The 26,493-nt window shown below is 39.3% G+C and overlaps 1 protein-coding gene across 1 annotated transcript; it reads left to right on the top strand.

Moving 5' to 3' along the window:
* Positions 1–20,425: 20,425 nt before the first annotated feature.
* On the top strand, positions 20,426–25,601 carry Smp_130910 (hypothetical protein; the record flags this gene model as incomplete). Its single annotated transcript, XM_018792947.1, has 3 exons — positions 20,426–20,657; positions 22,418–22,567; positions 24,871–25,601. The coding sequence occupies 3 exons, from the start codon at positions 20,426–20,428 to the stop codon at positions 25,599–25,601; spliced, it is 1,113 nt and encodes a 370-aa protein (XP_018647508.1).
* Positions 25,602–26,493: the final 892 nt, after the last annotated feature.

Raw genomic sequence — 26,493 nt, 5'->3', positions numbered from 1 at the left:
TAGGTTACTAGTATTTGACCACAGATGCCTTAGAAATATTGCTCGCATCTGCTGGGATAACCGGGTAAGTAATAGTGAGGTTAGACGCAGGGTATTAGGGAATGATGGTAAATCAGTTGATGAGGTCATGAATCTTCATCGACTGAGATGGTTGAGCCATGTGTTACGTATGCCTGAACACCGATTACCACGACGCGCAATGCTGACTAGTGTAGGGGACGGTTGGAATAGATTTAGGGGCGGCCAAACCAAAACATGGCATCAGTGCTTGAAGTCACTAACTTCTAGTCTGAGCCATGTTGGTAGATGCAGACAGCCCCCAAATGCCCTGGTACGGCCGAGAGTGGAGAGAGCCCACTCTCCCTCTCGAAACGCTCTCACATGGCCAGCGAATATATAGCCTCTGCCAGGGAAGTCCTACTCACTGCCTTCTCGTGGCACTACTGTTGTTTACGAAAGTGAGAGGACGAAAAGCGAATGTCCGGCGCTTTAACCGGGTTGGTGGACACGGAGGGTCCACCTAAGGGAGTTGGAAAACCCTGATTCCAAACCAATGGTGCACATGGGCTCCAGGATCCTGATGGAACGAATGGCGAATGAACCTGCTGCTGGTCACCGGCTACCATGGGACTGCATCTCCTTACGATGCTCCACTGCCTTGTGGATCAGACCTTTAGGTCAAAGGCTGTGGGTGTGGCCCCCTAAGAAAACCACCTGCTTCGGTTTGGGCACCCGGGCAGTATCACAGCCCACACACAAATAAATGAAATGATGAATTCTATTGATGATACTATTCTCGCTCACACTAGAAGCAAGACAATTTATACTATTATTATTATTACCATTATTATTATTATTATTGTTATTATTATTATTATTACTATTATTATTTACTACGTCGCTTTTTTCTCAAATTGTGTATCCTTCCTTTCCAACTTATGCAGTAGCTCGCCCATGGTGGAAACTCTGTCCTATCTAAACGATCTCCAGTCACTGTCTGGTTGAAAGTGAATGCTTCCACCGATTATGAATACTGAAGCAGTCTTTCTGAAACCACGTACACCGTTCAAGCTGGCTTCCTTCAACGTTCGCACACTAATGCAGATCGGACAACAGATAGGGTTGGCTATGTCTTTAGAAAGTTTTAATATCAACGTTTGTTGTCTATCCGAGACCCGTATTCAAGACTCTAGTGAAGTACTACAAATCCGCTCCCCATCTGTCGCCTCGAAAAGCTTGTTTCACGTGCGCTTATCCGGGGACTCTGTGGCATCTTCGTCTGGTCTTGCTGGCGTTGGTGTCGCACTAAGCGCTAGAGCTGAGGCAGCACTAATCGATTGGATCCCCACTAACAGTCGGTTATGTGCTGTTAGATTAGAAAGTTCCATCAAAGTGAGAAGAAACCGGCGTGAGAAACGGTGTCTTTTCGTCATCTCCGCCTATGCCCCGACAGATTGCAGCCCGGATGCAATCAAGAATGTATTTTACCACCAGTTAACTGTTCTTCTCCAGAAAGCGCGTTCGACAGATATTGTAGTATTAGCCGGAGACTTGAATACTCAGGTCGGGTGTCTAGGCACAGAAGAGAGTCGTTTAGGTGGCCGATGGGGACTTGTTGGTCGCAGGACAGATAACGGGGACCGTTTGCTGCAAATGTGCACAGACCACAACCTGTTTCTGGCTAGCACTAACTTCCGGCACAGTCATCGCCGGTGTGCCACCTGGCGTCCTCCCTCTGCATCTCAAGCCTGGACTCAGATTGATCACATCGCGATCAGCTACCGCTGGCGTGGTTGTGTACAAGACTGCCGCTCCTTTTGGAGTACCTATCTGGAGTCTGATCATGCCCTGGTCTGCGCCAATCTCACCTTACTTTTCAGTGGCCGAAGGATTGACCACCACCAACGGATCGATGTTAGTAAACTGGCTGCAACATCTGTTGCAAGTAAGTATCGAGCGGAGTTAGCCTCTAGGCTAGCTACCATCCCACCGAAAAGTATAGATGAGCATTGGTTGCATCTTCACGACGCCATGAAAATGGCGAGTAAAGCCGCTTGCGGCTTCGCGAAACGTCCCGCTTACAAGCACTGGGTTTCTTCTGGCTCCTTACAACTGATGGAAGCCCGTCGGTCTACTCCGGGTGACCGTGAGTTTGACCACAAACGAAGGCTGTTACGTAATGAAATCGGGCAAAGCTTGCGTAAGGACCGAGAAGCCTGGTGGTCGGAGCGTGCTAATGAGATGGAAGCAGCAGCTGCATCTGGTAACTGCCGGAAGCTCTTCCAACTCATCCGAGCCACTGGCAGCAAGAAGTCTGGTGTGAGTGAAACAATCTACGAGGATGATGGGATGCCAATCACTAACATCTCTCGACGTCTTGGACGACGGGCGGAATTTTTCGAAGGGCAGTTAAACTGGCCTGCTGCTCCGGCAGCATCAACCAGTTTGTCCTGCCCCCCATGGCCGGTGACGACTGATCCACCAAACGAGGCGGAAGTCCGCAAGGAACTCCAACTCTTGAAGCGCTACAAATCACCGGGCCCAGATGACTTACCTCCGGCTCTTTTTAAAGATGGTGGTGACTTTCTAGCTAAGGAACTGACTGTGTTGTTTGCAAAGGTTTGGGAGCAAGAAAGTGTTCCAACATTATGGAATGAGTCAGTAGTCGTCCCTATCTTTAAAAAGGGTTCACGTTGTTCCTGTAACAACTATCGGGGAATAAGTCTACTTCCGATTGCGTCCAAACTATTGGCTTCTGTCATTCTTCGTAGGTTGTTTAAAACCTGAGAACGATTGACTCGCGAGGAGCAGGCTGGTTTTCGTTCTGGTCGAGGATGCATTGATCACATCTTCACCCTCCGCCAAATGTTAGAACACCGTCATACTTATCGCAGGCCAACAATCGTAGTGTTTCTTGATATCAGGGCTGCCTTCGATTCGTTGGACAGGACTGTTCTCTGGGAATGTCTATTGAAGAAGGGTGTGCCTGAGAAGTTCATTAACATCTTAAAGGCCCTATAAACGAACACCTCAGGCAGAGTGAGGGCATACAACCATCTTTCTCCCTTGTTCCATTCGAGCAGTGGGGTTAGGCAGGGTTGCCCAATCTCACAATTCCTCTTCAACTTTGCCATCGATGACATCCTGGAAACAGCTCTGATGGATGTAAATAATGGCGGTGTGGATCTGCTGCCTGGAAAACGACTTCTCGACCTCGAGTATGCGGATGATATTGTCCTACTGTGCGATAATGTCCAAGGCATGCAATCCGCACTTAATCAGCTGGCAATCAGTGCCCACAGGTACGGCATGTGCTTTGCACCCTCCAAGTGCAAAGTACTCCTACAAGACTGGTAGGATTCTCATCCTGTACTCACCCTGGATGGTGAGCAGATTGAAGTAGTTGAGAAGTTCGTGTATCTAGGTAGCTATATAAGTGCTATATAAGGTCGGATCTACAACGCGTCGGTGAGAGCAGTTTTGCTCTATGCTTGTGAAACCTGGCCTCTCCGAGTTGAGGATGTTAGACGACTCTCTGTGTTCGATCATCGTTGTCTCCGAAGGATTGCTGGCATCCAATGGCAACACCATGTTAGTAATGCAGAGGTTCGGCATCGTGTGTTCGGGCGCCGAGACGATAATTCAATTGGTGTCACCATCTTGAAACACCGACTTCGGTGGCTTGGACATGTTTTACGAATGTCGTCCCAGAGACTTCCACGTCGTGCATTATTTGCCGACTCTGGGACTGGTTGGAAAAAGTGGAGAGGAGGTCAGTGTATGACATGGTGTCGTGGCATGAAAGAAAGCTGCAAAGGGCTAGCTTGTGTTAGTCCTTCACGACTCCCTGGCTGGGGTCCGAGAGATGGTGCAACACAGTGGCTAGAGACGTTATCAGATATGGCTCAGAATAGAAGCCAGTGGTGATCCTGCTGCAACCTTCTTTTACTTTCTACATAAAGAGTGATTCTAACTTTCTTAACTGAAAGTGTCTTCTGGTTGTACATTTTAGTCCGCGTTATCTTTTCATCCTTTCTCTTCCTACTTTCATTATTTTGTGTGGAGCATATGTATCTGGTGCCCTTTTGTACCAATATGTAAGTGTTTAAATAAATAAATAAACTAGGTGAACTTTCCGTGTCCGCCGACCCGGTTAAAACACCGGACATTCACTTTTCGTCCTCTCACTTTCGTAAACAACACCCCCGCCACGAGACAAAGTGCAAATCAAAAGACGGAAATGGATAGGTGATAAAACTCCCAAGGTTTAGAAAATCAAATGCATCTACAACATTGCAATCGACTGGACAAAGTTAGTTAGGACCTTAAACTAATTACTTCTAAAATTCGAAAAGGCCTACTGAAAACTTGCATCTCTTTAAACGCTTTACACCATTGACTTTGTGTACCAGGCCTAACTGATAAGATTACTAGGATGTTGAAGTAGACCAACTCATCACTTTAGCTTTCATAGTTCTCTTCATGATATTGAAGAGAGCAAAAACAAAGATTTAAACAGAATAACATGAATTCATTATATTTTGTTCGATTCTCGTCAGCTGCTTATTTTATTTTATTTAAACACATAAATATTGGTACAAGGAAGCACCTGATAAATATGCGCCACACAAATCCCATTCGATTTGTGTGAGGGCTGTGATACTGCTCAGGCGCCCAGACTGAAGCAGGTGGTTTTCTTAGGGGGCCACACCCACAGCCTTTGACCTAAAGGTCTGATCCACAAGGCAGTGGAGCATCGTAAGGAGATGCAGTCCCATGGTAGCCGGTGACCAACAGCAGGTTCATACGCTCTTCGTTCCTTCAGGATCCTGGAGCCCATGTGCACCATTGGTTTGGAATCAGGGTTTTCCAACTCCCTTAGGTGGATCCTCCACATCCACCAACCCGGTTAAAGCGCCGGACATTCGCTTTTCGTCCTCTCACTTTCGTAAACAACACCCCCGCCACGAGAAGGCAGTGAGTAGGACTTCCCTGGCAGAGGCTATATATTCGCTGGCCATATGAGAGCATTTCGAGAGGGAGAGCAGACTCTCCCCACTCTCGGCCGTACCAGGGCATTTGGAGGCCGTCAGCTGCTTACAAATTATGATATTTACAAATCATAATCATAAAATGGGTTTAAAATACAAAGAGTTTAGTTGGAAGTTACCTCAAAGTGATCCATTTTGTAACTATGATTTTTAAATATCACAGGCTGTAAGCAGCTGACGAGAACCAAAAATAAAATGAATTCGTGTTATTCCGTTCTTTTATTGAGAAAAAAGGTGACGATGAACATCACTGCTCACCTATAGAACTAATTGATGTGGTGAAGAGTATTCAATCCCTAACCACAAATTCCCACTCCAAATATTAACCCTAATTCTTCACTAATCTATAAAGCTCTTCTCTTTTGCCCCCAAATACCCTGGTATGGTCGAGGGTGGGAAGAGTCAACTCTCCTTCTCGAAATACTATCACATGGCCACGCGTATACAGCCACTGCCAAGAAAGTCCTACTCATCATCTCGCAGTATTACTGTTGCTTACGAAATTCAGAGGACGAAAAGCGAATGTTCGGCGCTTTAACCGGGTTGGTGGATATGGAAAGTTCACCTGGAGGAGTTGGAAAACCCTGATTCCAAACCAATGGTGCACATGGACTACAGGATCCTGAGGGAACAAATGGCGTATGAACCAATTGTCGGTGACCGGCTACCATGGGACTGCATCTGCTGACGTTGTTCCACTGTCTTGTGGATCAGACCTTTAGGTCAAAGGCTCGGGTGTGGCTCCCTAAAGAAAACACCTGTTTCGGTCTGGGAACCCGGGCAGTATCACAGCCCTCACAAAAATCGAATGAGATTTGTGTGGCGCATATTTATCAGGTGCTTCCTTGTATCAATATTTATGTGTTTAAATAAATAAATAAATAAAATCAAAATGTAGGCACGGATTCGCCCTGAAGTCCATAATTCCATTATGCCCCCTCTTCAAGAGACATTAATCTCTTACACCATGTACAGAAACAGGCAAGCAAGTGAGCGATTTGTATAGAACATAAATCTTACGAGAAAAGGCTTTAAAACCTGAGATTGTCTTCGATGATGTACAGGAGAAAAAATGATCTAATAATGGCATATGACATTGAGTATGCCAAACCACCTCAACACGACTATATTGTATCACCACGCTCGTCGAAGCAACTCTCGGAAGATTACACACTGAGTAGTGAATACCCTGGTCCACTCACTTTCGCTTACTAAGAGTTGCCTCCAGTTGGAATGCTCTCCCAGCCGAAGTGACTACAACCTTCTCAGTGGGTAACTTTACGAGGAAACTTGACAAACACGTACTCACCCATGGATGATCATCTACTTGTTGAGCCAGCTGTCTGATGCATGTCCCATAATTTACCTACTGTTGTCATTATCATATCAGTAACTTTTATTGTTACCTTCGTTTCCCCTCTTATTCTTACAATTCGGTCTACTCACTTTGTCGGCACCACCAATTAACCTATTTCTTCGTTATTTCATGGAGCGGTCGTCTTTTATCAATGACCACATTCCTTCTTTATTATTCATCACATTGCAACCAACCAAAATCTCGCCTGGTAATGTGGTAGCTGTTGATATCCAGGAACTCTACTGTCTTAAGACACCCAATCTCCCAATTTTAGGGTTTTCCCCAAAGTTCTGAGAAGTCCCCAATAGTTCCCCAGAATTTTCTATAGCAGCCTACCCAAAACGGACAAAACATTTTCCGAAAATAGGGAGACTGGGAAATGGACTCATCTCTCACAAGATATACAAATCCACAAATAACTACCAAACTAGAATTAAATCAGTCAAGTGGCTATACTACCTCTACTGATATCACAAGAGACCAAGAATCGTACCGAAACAGCAAGTGAGGACAAAGCAAACAATCAGTGTACATAAGTTCGCGACAATGGTGTTGAATATGAACAAACTAAATTAAAAACAAATCTCTAAAGAACCTGACTACTTTGAAAACCAGCTGTACAAAGGAACATAATGTTGGAACTTACACAGGATTATTTCACAATGAATAAAGCCCGGCTTAAATATGCACAGTGTTTGTACATTAAGGTCAAGAGACCGCAAAAGAACTAGCGAGTTTCAAAATTCAATATGTTTATAGAAAGATCTTATATCTATCAATCTTATTTGCTCGGGCTTTGATTATTTGACTGTGACTAAAATTTAATATTTAATTTGATCTTATCGTAACACCCTGTCGGTACATTGAAAATAAGAAAGTGTTTGACTAGACTTAAAGGTACTGCATGTTTGGGTTGGTGATTATTGACCTTTGAGTGCATCCTAGAAACAGCGACTCGAGCATTTTGAGATAAATATTTGATACCATCTTGTACAGAGTGCCCTTATTAATTCCCGAGTCCCTAAGGAGATAGTTAACATGAACCTATTCTGATATCAGTATTTGTTGTTATTCCAATTTTTTCATTATTTCGCATAATTTGTACGATTACCACTAATGACTGTAAGCGTTTTGCTTAAAACATTTTGATCTTGATTTTTCATTCCCATTTCGTATTCTCTTTGCATGACACATCGATTGTCTTCCACTAATACACTGTTGCACACACACACTTCTTGTTCTCACTTATCAGCTGTCCTGATAACAGAGCTCTGATATATTTACCGTCTATGTTCACTGGTCGTACCGATATCCTCATTACGTAATTACTCTAGATAGACATCCTGGATTGTATCAACCATATTTAGAATCACTGACTACTTATTATTATTAACCAAAACTGTAATTCGAATACGCCTCCTTTTAGAATTTAGGTAACACTGAATATTTTTCTTTGAGTATAATTTATGTTTTGTTATATCAACAAACTAACCTTTTGTTTTTTAAACAACCTTGTTCTAATTTTAGAACTGATATATTTGGTCCACCAAAACCCAAATACCTAATTATTAATCATTTCCTTCTCTATTTAGTGCCCTATTTCATGCTAGGAAAACCTTGATTGTATAGCACAGATTGTACCGTTTGAGATAATTTGTATTTTGATATAATTTGTTTTCATTCTTAAACTAGAAACGGATGGATTAAGCACAGAGTTTGTGTTTGAAGCAACTTGGTAAGACTGACTCAAGAAAGCCTCGTACGCTATACAAAAGCAAGTAGTTCCGTCCGCACGGATAAACTTTGGTTTATTGACTCTAAATTCAAAACAAGTACTGGAAGCTTAGTCGCAACTGTGGTATGCGCATTCCAGTCCACATAGTTGTATAATTCAGAACAATCTTAAAGATGCCATCAGTATTTGAAGTTTGACAACACCTTAACCGGCAACACCTATAATCAAAATGTGCCAACCCAGTAAAATCAAAAGTCAGAAACTAATGGGTTCGAAGATATATTTGATAGGCTACCTATATATCGAGAAGTGACTGATCTGAACTGGCTAGCGGCTGTAGAAGCTGATCACAGAGTACCCACTCGTGATATGGTGCGGATGCGTGCTGAGCGCCTTCAGCTAGGTGAGTACGTTAAAACTAATGTAGTCAGTATCAAATGTCGGAGACTTACACAGCAATTGATTCTAGGTATTTATTTACCTCTGTATTCTGAATAAACTCCAATACTGGTGTGATGAGTTGTCTCCCTCTTTCCGTACTCAAACTTTTAGGTCCATGTACATTGGTACATCTATAACACGTATAAGTGTACATCTAAAAAGGGTAAAATCTAAACAATAAAGTAGCATTTGTGAATTAGGAGCGAGATACTCTAAAATAATTCATTCGCTAAACAAGCCTTATCTTAAGTCTCTAAAGCTCTTAGAACTCTTGAGTTTATTAGTAGTGCCTTTCGTTTAGAGGAATCCAAAATGATTTTCCATAAGGTATGTCGTTGATCTCTACTAGAATAGTACCTTGTTATATTCAGTTCAGTGCAGATTATCGAAAAATTATAGCGTTGTTTTGCGGGACTTCATACTCTTGACCTTTCCTAGAAAGACATATGTAGATTACCGAAACTGGATTTTATGAATTTAACTTAATTGTACTTTATTTTTCAGAATTTTACATGATGGAACTGTAGCAAATTTTGATATCGCACGATATGTCATAAGTTTTACATAACACTATAGAAGTCAGGATGTTTTAGTGAAGCAAATTAAAGCCACCTTTTTTAGTTACGTTTAACGTGTGCCCCTTCATTGGGCTACGAAGAAAATGCCGTCAGGTAAAACTCTTACACAATTTAAATCGTCCCTAAACTGCCTTACTGATAAATTTGGCGTTCACCATATCCTCAGAACAGCTTATGTAATTCAAGTTACACTTAGTAATGAACCACTCAAAACATAAATTTGTAATTAAGTAGCCCATCGTAACTCGGTGGCTACATAACGTACTACACAATATTCCACTACCTAACAGGCTCTCTAGTTCACATTCTACATTTATCAGTCTCAAATTTACTTACTTCTTTCAGTTTCTAGACACATGCTCCAATTTCGCTTTTCATAACTGTTAAATAAACATATATCTTTTTGAGTTTTCTCTTAAACTCCATAAACATACTGAGTAACTACCGATTACGCCGCACGCATTAAGGCCTCAAACCGGCGCCCACGGAACCCGATAAAACTTAGTGTGGTTCAGGATCAATCCGGTAGGAAATATGAAATACTCGGTAACTGTCCCTAAGAAACACTTACAATCACGACATGATACTAATCCCTGTTTGTTTATTCCAGATCAGTGTGTCATTTTCAACACATATTTTAATATCCCACCACTGATTTTTGTATTCATACCGATTGGCTTACAAAGTATTCAGTTCTCACGCTCTTTTGCCTGATAGATTATTCTTGTTAGGTTGTATTTTGTCTGGAAGCGCATACTTAATCCATGTAACACAATACTGGGTCGATCATTGGTCCAACATGACGCATGTAGAAATGGTGTTTTCTGAAAGCGTGAAGCACAAGGATCAGAGTATATTAAAATATCAATCCAAACGAAACTTTAAAGGAGCACAAGACAAAAAGCAAGAAGGATGGAGTTAACTGCAAAAACAAGTTGGTGGTCAGAGCGTTGACTTCAATTCATCCATGATTTCGAGGCAGAAAAGTTTGCTTGTTTCAGCGATTTTATAACTAGTGACGCTCCAACTACTCAGCGATATTGAGTCTGACCTCCCATCTTGAGGAAATCTTAGATTGACGTTTCTCAACGGACGCCAGTTTCACTATTTCACCAAGAAAACCTGCGAAATGCAAATTCATACAATTAGACTTAGGTCAAGGGGTTGGTGCTCCATAACAATGATGGAGAAGAATGCCAGATAAAATGGCCCTTCAAAACCCGATGTTTTTGTAACGGGCTTGCGTAAAACGGTGGATTTCTTCGCCCTCACTTCTCTTTATCTCGGTGAGGTTCCAAAGATATCCAATGGGCCGTAGTCTACCCACTCGACTGTACTACTTCTTTGTATCAAATGGGCCAAAATGTTCATGACGTGACGTTTTGACGGGCTAAGTTTCAAACGATCGTCTGCTGCTTATTTCTTTACTGTTGTAGGGCTTTTTAGAGCTCAGTTGAATCCTTTTGGTTTTTGATGCACGTCCATACCTTTGCGTCGTCAGCTTATGTGAGAGTCAGTGAGTTGATTCTGTCCAGGGCGTTACTAGCGAAAATCAGGAGGAGTGATGTGAGAAGTTTCTACTTTGTAGTGCTTATATCAAACTTTCTGTGGCTTAGGGAAGGACTGTTGAACTCTGCAGGTAAGAATTCCTGGTGTAACGTCAGGTGAGTTAGTTATAATGGGACCGTTATCATCTTGTATCTCTGCCTTCTAATACCTGCGACGCCCGTAATACCACTCTTGTCAGGTACTTGGTGCCATTCATGTTGAAGTAACACCAATATAATTCTGCGACTCCTGTTAGATCAGTTCTGTGTGGAATAATACCTTTGAAGTGACTGCTAATGTCCTCTCACTTCTCCTCCTATTTTTCCATCCCATCACACCTAAAAATTTCGATCCCTTTCTCATTTTACTGTCCGTGACATCAGGGAGGAACCATGTCTCTGTCAGCATCATAACCATCAGATCCTCCTGAAAGTACATATATCCTCTCCCACCTATTACACCCCTTAATTGTCTTTTGTTGCTACGGAGGCAATTGATGGCTCGTTTTATCACCTGACGTTCTTCCTTGATAGCGTTTGAATTCCAGGTTATAGAGAGATTGTCGTCTCAAGTGGGCTCGCTAGCTATATGGGATCTGACTGCCTCAGATTTCTTGCCCATATATAGAGTGTCCTGCTGCTGAGATCTCTCCTCAGTAACCTCTATTGTAAATTCTTGGTCAGATTCAACTCATATTGAGGTGTGTTCTGTTTGGCTTTTCTTCTGTCGCTTTTCTGATCCAGGTCGGCTCTCATAACACTTTATGTTGTTGGAGAGAACAATCTTTGAGCTGTAAAATGCCTGAAGAGCCTCCGTTATGTCCTCTCAGTTTTTGCAGTTCACAACCATCAAACGTGGAAGCTTGGTGTTCATGAGATGTTGCGAAGGGGGAGCCAAGATACACTACGTTTCATGGTTATGTGAAGGCTTAGGGTACTTACAGCCGACGCCAATGTTCCACATTGTGTTCGTAAAATAGGCTCAGACTACCACTCAGTCTTAGTTGCTCCATAGACCACCGTGACAATTAGTTGTCGGATGTTTGTTGATGACTCCCTCAAGGCGCTTTCTTGCAGTCCATGCTTTTTCATGCCTTACTCTGATTTGAGAAAACAGTTTATTCGACTGTCTCTGAGATATCGATAAAATTTCTTCGGCAATATGGGCTGAATGTAAAGCTGCTCTTAATAGAGGATTTACCTTTCGCAGTACAGTAAAACGATAACTTGCTGCTCTTTACGAGCGATTATCGGCTTGTCGTTGCCCGGATAAAGGAATAAGCATCTTTGGGGATTGTTTTTGTGCTGATGGGAACCCCGTGTTTCATCGATAAAAGAAACCGAACTAGTGGTGAGTAGGTCTTTATCTTGGTCGTGGGACTGAGTGTTTGAAAGGTGAGATTATCCCTGTTCAACACATAGAGGTTTTCAATATTCAATGCAAAATAATGGATAATATAATGCCTATAAAAACAAGGTAATGAATGATTAATTGAGCTATAGCGCTTCTCCATTACTAAGATGTTTGCGGCCAACTCTTTACCAATCAGCTCTAGTTATTACATCGGCCTCCTGGTGATACTAACTTCCAAGGGAATGTCGGTTCGATCAATCTACCGAACAAGAACATGTCATTTCGGTCCCTGAAGCCTAAAGTAGAATCACTAACTCGCATAATGTTGGACACTCGGTTGATGACGAACAACACTCAGTCAGTATTCGGCAATATTCCGTGGATGTTATATACTTGATTGGTTTGCTACGTCATCTCGTAGTATTTTCCTTCTACAAATTGTTGCCCAAGATTTGTTGAGCATGTCCTCTATATGATAATAGAAGCTTGTAAGGGAATTGAGGGTAAGAAAATGAAAGAAGGATATCTGATGAATTGCCGCGAGTGAGCCACCCAACACCATGTTGATGAGTTACGATTTTCTCATGCTCTGCCGGCTATCAGGTGTTTGCTCACCTGCATCTTGAGTCAATCGCAATCAAAAATAAAGGAAAGTATTACTTGAAGTAAAACATCTCAACCGAACCTGAAGAAATACCCCACCGTTTTGTAAATATGACAATGATTATTATTGTTATAATCCACACACATCTTTTGGGTACATAAGTGTTGTGGAGAAACCATTTTGGGTTTCTTCAAAAATGCAACAATATACAAGTTTCAACAATATTAGCAAAATGTTCACCATTTTTGAACAAAAAGAAAGAAAGGAAAAAGAATAATGATAATAGTGATAGTAGGATAATAAGAGGTCAGGTTCTGTATGACTGAGAAGAATATCCAGTTGATTTTGAAGAAGGCAAAGGAGGAAATAAGGGAATGGAAATGAAGGAAACGCGAAATACGTAGATAGTTCGATAAATATGTATGTGAACACAAGACAAGAATAAACGACTATGTATGTATCGCCAAATAAATAACAAAAAAGACAGAAATGGATTATAAATAAATAAGTAAGAATATAACTTGTTATCGCAGTGAGATATGACGGTAAAATCAGTGCTTGTACAGCAACGGTCTGGAGAGATGCCATGATAGTCTTAATTACGTGCAAATGATAATCAAATATCAATATGTATGAGCCATACATAAATTGTGAAGATAAAACGAGTCTGAGAAGTCAATTTAAGTAAAACATAAGATATCGTCTTAATTACGAACTTCGGATACTTAAAAATAATGTTTATTTAGAAGAAAGAGAAGAAAAGAAATTTTGAAAGAAGAAAAGGTGAACACTTAGTGAGAGGGTTCAAGCATGATAATATGAACCTCTGAAGTAAATCACCAGCTTTGAAAAAAACGTTTTTAAAAGTCCATTTGAGTAAATATACATACACTTATGTAATAGGATACTGAGTAAAACTTGATATTAGCATAAACTCATGTTCAATATTAGTTTAGAACGATGCTATAAATGCCATAATTCATTGCAAAGGATAAAAAATGTAAATTTCTATGTGTTGTATGTATGTAGTTAAGATAAAACGAATCCGAGTTTACTTGATAGTGTTGTATCTTGTGGAGAATTGTGAATGGTAACTTTGAGGACTATTTATGGACCAATATGATATGTATATTTCCTATTGTATAATTGCTAAGTAACTAAACTATTCATATTGGTGCCCCTCTTATCCTAAGCTTTATTTTGATCTATAGACTATTATTATACGACTTACCATTCTTGAGTTATCCCCAGTCCATTCATTACTGTTCCCCCTATTCACAGCCACATTTGGCCAAATATTGTACAAATGTTATTTTCTATTTTGTGGTACGATGTGGTCTATTTGGCTAGTATATAAACCCAATATGTTTGAGAATAATGATTCATATTACAGAGGCTGTTATTGGTGTTCTGTACTTAATTGACTGGGCTAGACAGAAAGCAGGACTGACAAATACTCAAGACTGTTCATGCGCGTCTTGTGTATCGTTGGTCGATCAATAAATTCACTGTTCTCTGATTGGCGGTCTTAGCACGTTCATATATGAAACAGGGCACGTACGCACCCACACGATTTAACAGATAGTAACATAAGATAATTTGTTTCTAGTCATAGACTTTGGATGTTTAAGAGGAAAAGAAAGGACAGAAAGAGTGTCTAATGTGTCGAGGGACCATTCAGAAAAATAATTATTACCATAAATAGAACATAAGCGAACTTTGGATATCAAGATGAATAGAAAGAAAATAAGGCAAACGAGAAAAGTTTCAAAAGTCCTAATTTGTTTTTCAGTCAAGTAGATAGTTGACGGACCTCGTTTGCATAAATTATTGTTAAACACATTGATATTCGATAGATGACACAGTCCACTTTCGGAAAGAAAATCGTCAAGGAGACGGCTGAACCGGGTCGTATTTTCAGTGCATCGCAAGTTCTCTGGCAGCCTGTTCCACACTGTTGAGTAGCAAATAACGAAAACATTTTGGCGTAAGTTTGTGTAGGTTCTCGGAATCGGTAGAATATTTTCCTTATTGCGTAGATTGTGGGATGATATCATAGAATACGAAGGGGTGGATGCCGAAGAGTAAGAATAATCCGATAGATAAAGACAAGGTTTAATTTGATACACCTGATCCAGAGAGGTCCTAATTTCAGTTGTTGACATCTTTAGAGAAATTCCTTGCTGTAAGAACACCACAAACCAGCTTTAGTGAACCCTCTTTGAACACCTTCAATTTCGATCAGATCGTTAAGTCTGTAATTACTGTAAACTAAAATGCCATATTCAAGAATGGGTGAGATACAATTTCTGCATAATAATAATCTTGATTCGATATTATTCAACTTTATCACTATGAATCCAATGAGCTTTCTACCTTTGGATACTTGAGATGCAATGTGCTCGGAAAAGTTCGAACTGTTGTTATATCTCAAACTCAAGTCACGAACAGTGTTGAAAGGTTTCAGTGTGTGTTTGTGTATAGCCAGATTTAGGTTAAGGCAATGGAGTTTTGGAAGCAGAAGTTTGTGTGAAAGCCTTGCTAAAATGGAAGTACAGAATTATCACTAACTGACCAACATCTCTTCTCTGGACAATTTGGTCAAAAAATTCTAGGTGCGGTGTGAAGCATGAGGGTTCAGTCATAAACCCGTGTTGGGATGGGCTGACCAGGCCATCTGAAAGTGAAAATGATAACAGCTGTTTGTGGATGACTTCTTCCATGGTTCTTGATAGTACAGTTATCAACTTAATGGGCATACAATTAGCAATATCACTATGTGATACCGTTTGAAATCTAGGGGTGATTAGAGATGTTTTCCATACAGATGGATAGACTCCATATTCCATAGATAGGTTAAACAGTTTTAAACAGAATAATGGGAATTCTGTACTACCATATATCGGAAATCATGATGGAATCCCGTCAGGTCAACCGTCATAAGACTTTTTCAGGGTAGCTATGGTCTGTTTGATGTTGGTAGATAGGAAATCAATTTTGGATAGATGTCTAGATGTCAACATTGGAAATATGTTGATAGAGGTCTCAGTTTCAGCGTCACCGCACTGGAAGAAATGCTGACTGAATAGTTCAAAAATAGTACCAGGGTCGTCGACAGTGCTTCCGCTAACTATGCAGAATTTAGTCATGCCAAACGAATTTGATTTCATACGAGATTTGAAAAGTCGAAGTATCGATAACTATGGTCTTTACTACCTAGGGATTTAGTTTATGTATTCATAAGATACTTGCATTTAGATGAAGCATTTCTGTCGATCGAGTTAAGTATACTCTCAAGTGCATACACGTCATGATGCTAGTGGTAGCGGTGTTTCAATTTTCTTAGCTTTCTTTTAGAGGTTTTAGAAGTACTTTGGCACCTATAAGCGTTATAAGCCACATGACCAATAATTGGAGCAGTGCAGTCAAGGCAATATGTTAGGCTGTGATATAAATCGGAAGGCGCAGTGGTAATGTTATCCGTGTTAGATCCACTTTGAAAGTGAAAATCCCTCCATGCATACATTTGTGATTTCCTCCTTGTGGTTTCTTTGTTTGCATATATTGTTAAATTTTTTGATGCTAATTAAGTCTGTAACGTTTAATTTTCTTGGTTTTCTTATCTTTTTTATTGAGTCTCTATGTTCCTTACTGAACTGTATTCAGTTTGTTTCAATTTTTATTATTCTGGCGGCTGCCATATTGACTGCTCGCTTTTTGATTGTGCGGTTTGATTTTGACTGGGATCGTGCATTTTTGGGTGTAATTTGGAGCACTTTCACAGATATTGGAACACTTTGTGTTATAGAACAGCCGCTCAAACGGAATCTTACTTGATCTATCCAGAAAGGATAGAATAACACTTACTTTTTGGTGTTTTCGGTATTTTTCATATGTTTCTTACCACTTTGCTATTCATTGTAATTTAGATTGAATATTTTGGTATCAATTGTTGGTTGAATAACTGGGTGGTAATATTTGTTTAGGTAAATTTGTACATTTGTATATATGATGAATTTTAGAACCGTTATTACCCCCAAAACACCTTGTTCTGATTTCTATTGGGGGGTGCGCGTCTCTAATTTTACTCGTCAGTTATTCAACAAATCAAACCTGGTTGGAAACTAGGTTTGGATCTTACAATCCATAGTAAAATAAGGTTCCTATGATAAACAAGGAATAAGAGTTTCAGTACGTTTCTAAGTTTGTCAATCAAACTGTCTGTTTCTGCACATTATTGCACCATTATAGTTCAATTTTGTAGTGTTTACGACTCTATGATCACTCATAAAAAGCTCATGGCTGATGTGCACTGAGATAGAGTCGATGTTGATTATAAATGATAAATGAAGTACATCATTTCTCCTAGTAGGTTTTCGGACTCATCGGATCCATCCACAAAGTTCTAATGTTTCAACTAACTTGTAATATTGGCCTGGTACCGAAGTCGAACTCTATGTGATAGTCGGCAGATTAAAATCACCCACAATGATTTTAGACGCATTCGGTTGGTGCAAAGCAATGGAGAGTATGTTTGTTAGTCATCTATCAAAGTTAGTATCCACATGAGGTGGTCTGTATATGCATCCCACCAGTAGATAATTTTTCGATCCTAAATTTACGGTGACCCAAGTGGAGCCATCTATAGCATCAAGTGATGCACTCTCCGATTTACATGCCTGGATATCCGAAAGGACATAGACAGTTGAACAGCCTCCTATTCCATGACGTCCATCGGTTCGAAAGAAAATGTAGTTATCTACATGCAAGGAGTGGTCAGACATTGATGATTTACACCATGTTTTCGTAATAAGTACAATGGTTCGATTTACAAGAAATAAGAGGGTTTTAAGTTGAGTAAGCGGGAATTGAACGAAAAAATAAAGGACTTAGGGGTATCTTACTGAAGCAGATTAGAGCAAAGATCACAATTTGTAGTCCCATGAATGCTCTCAGGATCGGCTATAGTATGAACTGAGTTGCGAGGGGGAGTAGATTCAACAAATTTTTCATCATTTGTAATATGTTCACAGTTGCCAGTTGAAAAGCCGATGGGATTCCAAAAAAGTTTCCCGATTTTTATTGACTATAATATCTGATAGGTACATAGTGTTTGTATTGGGAGCCAGACCAAGAAGGCTATCAGGTCTATGTGTGCGACCAAGTTGTCATTTACAATGCCGACTACCTTTTATACGTGACGTATGTGTGACACGTTTCAGACATTTATTTCCGAGGTTTGTGATTTGTTTTAGCTCCTTCGTAATTTGGGGAGAATCGAGTGTTGTTAAACATACTTGCGACCGTTTGCAAGGTTCGAATATATCGACGTTCAGTGCATGGTCATTTACATAAATGTTATGACTATTTTCTCCATCATGCGTTGCACAGTTACTGTAACTGGGTGTCACATTGACAGGAATTCGGACAGTATTATCCGATTCGTCAGCATTCTAAGGAGGATGGACACCATCAACATCGGGGTTACTTTCTTCTAGGATTTGAACTTTAAGGGATTCAGGAGAGTTTATCAGCGGTTGCATATTTTTAAAGTTAGATGTCCTCTTAGAACCGGACTTAATTTTATGACCATTAGGATTATGATGCGTTTGGGAGTTTGACGCTGGTGGTCTGTAACCAGCTCTTCCTGCTTTTCGCTGGCATGATGTTCTATCTGGAAGAATCATAATACTCCTAAAAACCTGTTTCTGTTTCATACAATTGGAGGAAGTCAGAAACTCAGTGGCGTCTACGGACGAGTTAAATTTGAACAGGATCGATGAGTGCGTACAATGGTGACTTTTTAATCTTCTGCACGCATATGGTACATGTGCCATATTTCCGGCTCTAAGCAGATTGGACTTGATATATTTGATGGGCATGTGTCCGGTATATTAAACACAATTGCATTGCTAAATCGTCTTATTCTTTCAAGTACATCTGAAGTAACACGATCTAAAAAATTATTTATGTCATTCATATGATCTGGAGTCTCTGCGAGGTCGGAGTTGATGAGATACTTAAGCGGATTGAGAATTTTCATGTCAGCTTGCAACTTTCTCATATCATTCACATGGTTGCAGTTGTGATTATCATCAATGTTTATCTATAGAGTTTTCAAAATGTCTGGAATAAAGATAATTGGTATAAGTCATTCTGCTTCCAGATGAATGGAGTAGCTCGTCTCGTTGAAACTGTCGGTATTAGTATTAGATCGGGTCGTTTTCCTACGTTTTGCTGGACACCTAGAAGCATGGGTCCTCAATTGCTTTTTGTGGAATGATAAGAAAGTGATAAGTAGCAGATGGATCGAACAAAATGTTGGAGATAGGAATGGGTGAAAAGGTCAAGGCTGTGGGCTCAAGACAGTCTAGAAATCAAGATCTACGTTCGAAACAAGAGTGAATATATCGTGAGGATTAGTGAAGGTTTCAAAAAAAGAGAGGGGAGAATGGCACGAATATCGTAGCAGAATTTCGGTATGTACGTCAGAATATGTGTGGAGGCAAAATAGAACATAAAGGTGCACATTTTGTAAATTTTGACACATATATTACACGGGAAGATAGCCTTGCATAGTAAAGTAATTGAAAACTGTAAATAATTAGTACCCATCAATCAAATTGGGTACGGTATGTGGTACATATATAAACCGAAAGCCTGCAATAGTTAAAATTGGGTGGTGCAGAAATAAGTAATCCAGTAGATTATTACCATGATGCTTTGCGACCAAACATATGAAACAGCTTTTTGGATAAAAATACTGACCGAAAACTATGACGGACTCACCGAATTGAACAGATAACTACGGAAATTAATGAGTTATAGTATCGAAATACAATTTAAAGAATAATATATAAAAACGTGAGTATGTTGCTCTATCATACACGATCATACATTTTTTTGATGTAAGGTAGGGGTATGAAAAGATCATGTAAATACATAAAGTATGTGGGTTGTAGCATCCAAACACGATATAAGGATTAGTATGAAAATATGGAATGCAATTCTTCGTCAAATATGATTATATATGGTTTGAAAATGATAGAGTATAGTTCTGTCGGATAGCCAAGATGAATATGTAATTATATGAATATGAATTATCATATAAATATGATCATACATAACATGAATACTTAACACAGATTTTATCAAAGTGTATGAAGTTCACAGTCTATATGTAAATAGTTCAGAATTGAGTTATCTTCCGTAATTAAAAAGAGTCCATCCAGCTCTGTGAGAATGCTAGCAGAGTGAGACAACTCAGAAGACAGGGCAGATGAGTAGAAAAGCCAAGAACAAACGAAATACCTGAGGTATACACCGAGTCATCTATTCTTGGAACATGTTACTCGAAGCAGTGATGACCGCACCTTCAATTGACTCATTCAAAAAGAAAACTAGACATTCACAGAAGCCCAGTAGAAAAAGAAAAACACAGGCTGTTGGCCTTCTGTCCTTACTACACAAGTCTGAAAACCGAATCTAAGAGCTACTTGCATATTTGAAATGACTTATACTGTTTCTCAAAAGTATTAGAAGTTGTCAACACTTCAGAGAGAGCATATTGAAACTGAATATGTGTACGAATACGTCGCTATTCAGCATCTTCAAAAACTGTCGTTTAATTTTAGAACTTTGTTTAGCTTCATTGTTTGGATATCATCAGGTGCGTAGTCTTAGCGCGACTTTTCAAAACTCTGGGAAATCCGGAAAATGAAGCTGGGTACCATCAGGCGTAAACATATATCATTTTCAATGGCTGTTACCTTTTCCTTTCTTGCTGCTATTTCCAATATTATTGGATTTGTTTCACCCTTCTGGATTGTTTCGAAATCAGAGTCAAATCTCGGTTTTCAAAGGCTTGGTTTGTGGGAAGTTTGCTTTGAGCAGTTTATCTTCCCAGAAGACTATGTATCTAAAGCGTATCAAGGATGTTGGTATATATATTATCCAGAATACAAATATATCAGATTTTGGTTAAATCCACGTAAGTGCTTTCACATATATATTGACCGTAAAGTTCAAATGGTTTATTATTTAACTATTGCATGGTGTGTTACATCACTTTTGATAAAAAAACTAAATAGCTTGCATGTTTTGAACCGGATAATATTGAAACTATTTATTCCACGAATTCCGTTTTCTGGAAAGTAATTCAAAATCTAACAACCCCACGTTTTTGCTTAAAAGGTACACATTTAATTTAGATTAGGATGTTTAACTGTAAAGAAGCTACAGATTATCGACAAAGCAACATTAAAACCCAAGCAAAATTTCGCAATAAATAATGACTGACATATATGTTTGACAAAGTCTAAACAATGGATAGCCTTACAAAATTCATTTACATATTAAAGTTTCCTGACCATCTCAAAAATTAAGTTGAAAATGTTGAAGTTACGTCCGTAATTATCTCACAGGCCTAATTGAATCGCTTGTTTTCAAAGTACTTAACCAGTCGTTTCAATTTATCTTAGAGTATGATAAATTCAATGTTTTAATTTATATTCCACCGATGTTCCTTAAGTTTTCAGTGGCCCCGAGTTCGGGCGTATGTTCAGTAGAAATGGCGTTGATATGTTTAAAATTTGCTATCTTATTGTTTAGTGGTTAGACTTATGTAAGCCTGCTTCATGAAATTTGTACTTACAAACTATTTATGTATTTATCTGAACACATGAAAATTGGTACAAAGGGGCACCGAATATATATGCATCACACAAGTCACTTGATTGGTGAATAGGCTGTAATACTTCACGGATGCTCAAACCGAGGCAGGTGTTTTCCTTAGGGGGCCACACCCGAGCCTTTGACCTAAAGGTCTGATCCACAAGACAGTGGAACAACGTCAGCAGATGTAGTCCCATGGTAGCCGGTCACCGACAATTGGTTCATACGCCATTTGTTCCCTCAGGATCCTGTAGTCCATGTGCACCATTGGTTTGGAATCAGGGTTTTCCAACTCCTCCAGGTGAACTTTCCATATCCACCAACCCGGTTAAAGCGCCGAACATTCGCTTTTCGTCCTCTGAATTTCGTAAGCAACAGTAATACTGCGAGATGATGAGTAGGACTTTCTTGGCAGTGGCTGTATACGCGTGGCCATGTGATAGTATTTCGAGAAGGAGAGTTGACTCTTCCCACCCTCGGCCATACCAGGGCATTTGGAGGCAACATAAAAAACAATATTATCAAATTTGTTGCTAAATATGTGTGTCTTACCTGCCCTTTTAGTTAATAAGGCCTGGTGATACTGTTGCTATACCGAATAACTAATCAGAGAGATATAGAATATCAGATTAGACTTGGTTCACATTACTTGTTTTTAATTGTTTGTAGGAAACTGAGTGTCACTTTGCTTTTGTTGTTTGAAATGTTAAATGACACTCGTAATTTAAAGTACAATCGGTTGTCGACACGCATTTTTACACAGGTGATCTTTATTCTAATGCATTCAGTCTCTGAGGCCATAACGTACGTCAATTCGTTTCGGAGTTGGGTACTTTAGCATTAAACTATGCAATTTGTAACGAGCCCCTTGTAAAAGTAATTTATAAGCATTGTTTGTATGCTAAGCAATGTTGAATTGAATATTATTGTAAAGTAAAATCACAAAATAATGCCTGCTTTTGGTTATTTAATTATTTTACATAATTCCTTACAAAAGACCTTAGATCCAGCATGGAAAGTTATGCAATCAATTGTTTAGCCGATATTATTGAACTAATACATTTTATTTTATTTTAGCATGGTTCTATCTTGTTCAGATATTATCAATCATAAGTTTAATATGCAATTTAGCTGGATTGTTAATGATAATTCTTGTCTTATGTGAAGTTTATGGAACTAAAGAAAGAAAGCCACATTTTGTTGTAATGGGATTACAATCTGTTGCTCGTAAGTATTTTTGCAATTACATTATATCATATAAGCTTATAATTCTCCACTTTATTACACGCCGACTGTATTGAAGAAGATATTTATTGGATCACAGATCTGAGTCACACTAGCCTACATTTTAGTTTCGACAATCATATTTTGAGATTCGCTATGTCGCGAACTGACATAAGCTGAGGGGTCATTGACCACATTACCTGCAGACCACCCTTCTATAATCAATTAGTCTAGATCCTCAACTCTTGTCAAGCTGTTGTGTAAAGTGGTCGTCACTCAATGTCACCGGTGAGTTGCTGTCTCGCTTCTGGCTTGATTGCATTCGCTCATTACAAATCTCTCACTAGAATTTCGTCGTTTAGTAAAACATAACGGTGTTTGACCAACTTTCCAGACAGATGGTTAGCTATCCGGACTTGTAATAGATATTTTTCATATCACCCGCATTTTGCATAATAATATACATGCTGTTCAGGCTGATAACATACTCTTGGTGTGAATTGAGTTGACCTGTGGTAAATTAGCCACTGGATAAGTATCTAATAGAGTCAATGTCAACTGTAAACGAAAGAGTACCGTTCCATTTTTCATCCTGGTAAACCAGGTGTCTCACTGGTGTCCAGGAAAAATCTGAACTTATTTCATATTTTGAGAAAGCCATCTTAGAGGTAGTCATGAGCAAGCCAGTAATCATTAAGTACCTAGATTGAAGAACGGGGATGAGCATTCCTAAATTGTCTGAAATGAAAACAAAAGAGCTGTCCAGTGTTGTGTAGTTTCCAATATTTCTCCTGGTTTTGTCAATTTGTGATAAAATTCATTTTCAAAGTATACAGTTGCTCAATCTAACTGAAGTGATACAGCCATAAACAAAAATACATCAAATAAATAAAATAGTTTACATGTATATATAAATGTCTATTGCTAGATCCAGTTAGGATCGTTGCATATTCTGAGATACAATATTAGGTAACATAAATTTGGGTTGAAGAAACCTACGAGGGAGCATACTAAGGCATGGCTTCAATTCGTGAGGTCAATGGTTGTCATTCTGACCAATGTTGGCGGGTGCAAACATCTTGAATGGGTTTGTTGCAGTACTCCGATCAGTGGTTGTGGATGCTGCATGACATGGGGCAAAATAGACCATTGTGGAGCAGTAATAGTCTTAAATCTTGTTTAATACCATTGCTGATTTTTAATCTTCGATTATATTTGTCTCCTCAGAACCGTATATTTCATGCTAAGATTTCCATTGCTTTCGATGTTATCTCTCATCTTATCCTGATTGTCTTGTTGATTTGTTATAACTTTGTTGAAATGAGATGTAATAACCTAAAGTGATGCACTCTAATGGTAATGCTGTATTGACTTTCATACTGTAGGGGGCAACTGATGTTATATCACTTAAAACGATACTGATAATTCAAAATTACTTTTATATATACATGAAGGTGTTCTAAAATTCTATTCAATTGATCGGCCACAATTCTTGTTATAATAAATATTGTATATATCTCATACTAACTAATTTTCGAACAATTTATTTGAAACACTTCCCGTTTTAAACGGTCTCAGGGGATTGCTCTCGGAAGAAATAATTTGGTGAACAAACCTTTTGGTTTAAATCCGAAATTGATTGATGAGATCAATAATAATTATTGACTTCAGTGATTGAGAAATGTACTACGCTTGCCTAACCCTTCACACACTACGACGTGTAGATGTGATTCAGAAGTTTTGAGTGGCGTAAAGAAGATACGGTACTAGGTTATAAGGTTATTGGCTGTTCAACTGAAATACATCAACTGATACAGACGTTTATGTTTAAATACGCGTGATAACCGTATTTAATGTTCGAACCAGTTTAATTTTCTCTGTATTTCCTTCTAAATCTTCAGTTTAATATCATTATCAACTTCGTATTCACCGGTCTTATTACTTTTTTCAGATCCAAATTTGTCAAATTTAGTTTCTTATTGTATTTGACACCACTTCTTTCTCCTTATGCTTTTTACCTAGTTAAATTTTTTCACTGTGTTACTGTAAGATATGGTAATTTGAAACAATATATATTTGTCTTAAGTTCTATATTATACATGATTAACCAACTAACTGAATGATGGATATTCTGACCTATTAGAATGGTTTCCAACGTAGAGAAAAAATCAACTCTTTAAATAATTTTAATTCAGAACATAAGGGCTTTTGCCTAAGTTCCACTTGACTCCATTTATATATTTTCTGTAGACATGTTGATTGACTTATGTCAAAGTGTCTTTTTTTTCTTTTGGATTCTCAACTAGTTGCTTGTTTTGTTGTCGTTATAATACTCATGGGAGTTATGAGTAAAGATCGCGAATGGCTACCAAGACCCGATTTAAATATGCTATCCTGGAGTTTTGCATTCGCAGTACTAGCTGGATTTTTCACAATATTTTGTATTTTTGGATTAGTGACACATTATTTGTCAGTAGAAAGCAAACGTTTCATGCAAGACCCATTATTAAGACAAAAATTTCTAGGAACTAATCCGTATTATACGTCACAAAGGAACATTTCGTATTATGATGGTAAAGCAGCAGCTACTGAGTCAAAAATTGGAGGTGCCGGAACAGTGCCTTCACTTTTTACAACAATACCTTCTACTTTTGTTAGCTATCAACCTGGATCACAAATTGGTCCCACTAGTACATTAATGGCACCTGGAAAGTCAAGTATTTTAAGTCGTGGTACAATCGCTCCAGGTGCCGTAGGAGGTACTGTAGCTGGAACATCGGGAGCTACAGTATCGGCTAAACTTAGAGAATCACTAGAGGCTCAACGAATTGCTGTTTTAGAAGCGAATTTACGGGCTGCAGAAAGTGAATTATTTCAAAATGCAGAGAATGCTCATGGTCCCACTTCAACACAATCATTGTATAATCCAAATATAAGATCAGAATCAAGATATGAAGGCACAATGACAAGACAAGCAGAACGTTTAGGTTCTACCACACATTTGCAATCAAATGTTGCTATGGATTCGGCTGTATAGTTAAATATTCATTTTACTACGTTGTTAGATTCATTTTTCAACTTTATTTGTGGTTGTTTGTAGTTCTAAAGTAAATTTATTTTATCTCGAGCTGGTTTTGGTTTTCAACGGGGTTTTTAGCCTTTTTTATGGTCTCACAGTCGAATCAGTTATCATTGAAGTTAAGCGCTTATCATCAATCGCCTCAATTACGTAAAACTGTAGTTTTCTGCTTTTACTTGATAAAGTAAATTTCAAGAATTGAGATTATGTAGAACGTAACTAATTAAATGACGTTGATGCTACCTTGACGTGGTGGTCGGGCTTGCCTATCGTGATGAACCAATCGAGCTATACTGGCTGGAACAATCGTTCTTCAAGGTCCTACCATGCCACACAGGTCGGTTGAAGAGCGGTAAGACTAAAAGCAGCAAACCTAAGGTCCAAAGGCGAAGTCGTACTGCCGACTGTACAGAGGTGTGACGGCAGTAAGGTGTTTTCTTCAAACAACCAGCATAACAGCGATGCTGCCTTCCCACAAGGAGGAGTGGGGTTAGAAAAGGTGGACCCTAAAAATGCACACCTCGCCTTATCCCACGGATTTCCGTCTCCAGCGGTAAGGTCCCAACAAGTACGGAGCTAACACAAAAACTACCCACGAAAAGGTCATGTGTGACCGACCTCAAGCAGTTGTCCCTTGAGCACTGCGGTCACGCTCCCAGGTCGTTAAGACCAATACTAATCCAACTTCATTTTCAGGTCCCTCAAGAAATACCCTTCCACGGTGTGGGCAGCCGGGAAGTGACACTAGCCCTCATACCCGTAATTGCACATGAAACCAAGTTGGTCACTTTAAAATCCTTCCTACACCTAATAACTCTCTTATCTCCACGGCCAACCCTTCTCATGTCCT

Source organism: Schistosoma mansoni, chromosome 1 (assembly GCF_000237925.1).
Source record: "Schistosoma mansoni strain Puerto Rico chromosome 1, complete genome".
NCBI classification, from domain to species: Eukaryota; Metazoa; Platyhelminthes; class Trematoda; order Strigeidida; family Schistosomatidae; genus Schistosoma; species Schistosoma mansoni.
Note: the sequence above shows the minus strand (reverse complement) of the source record. Positions and strands in the feature narration are given on the sequence as shown.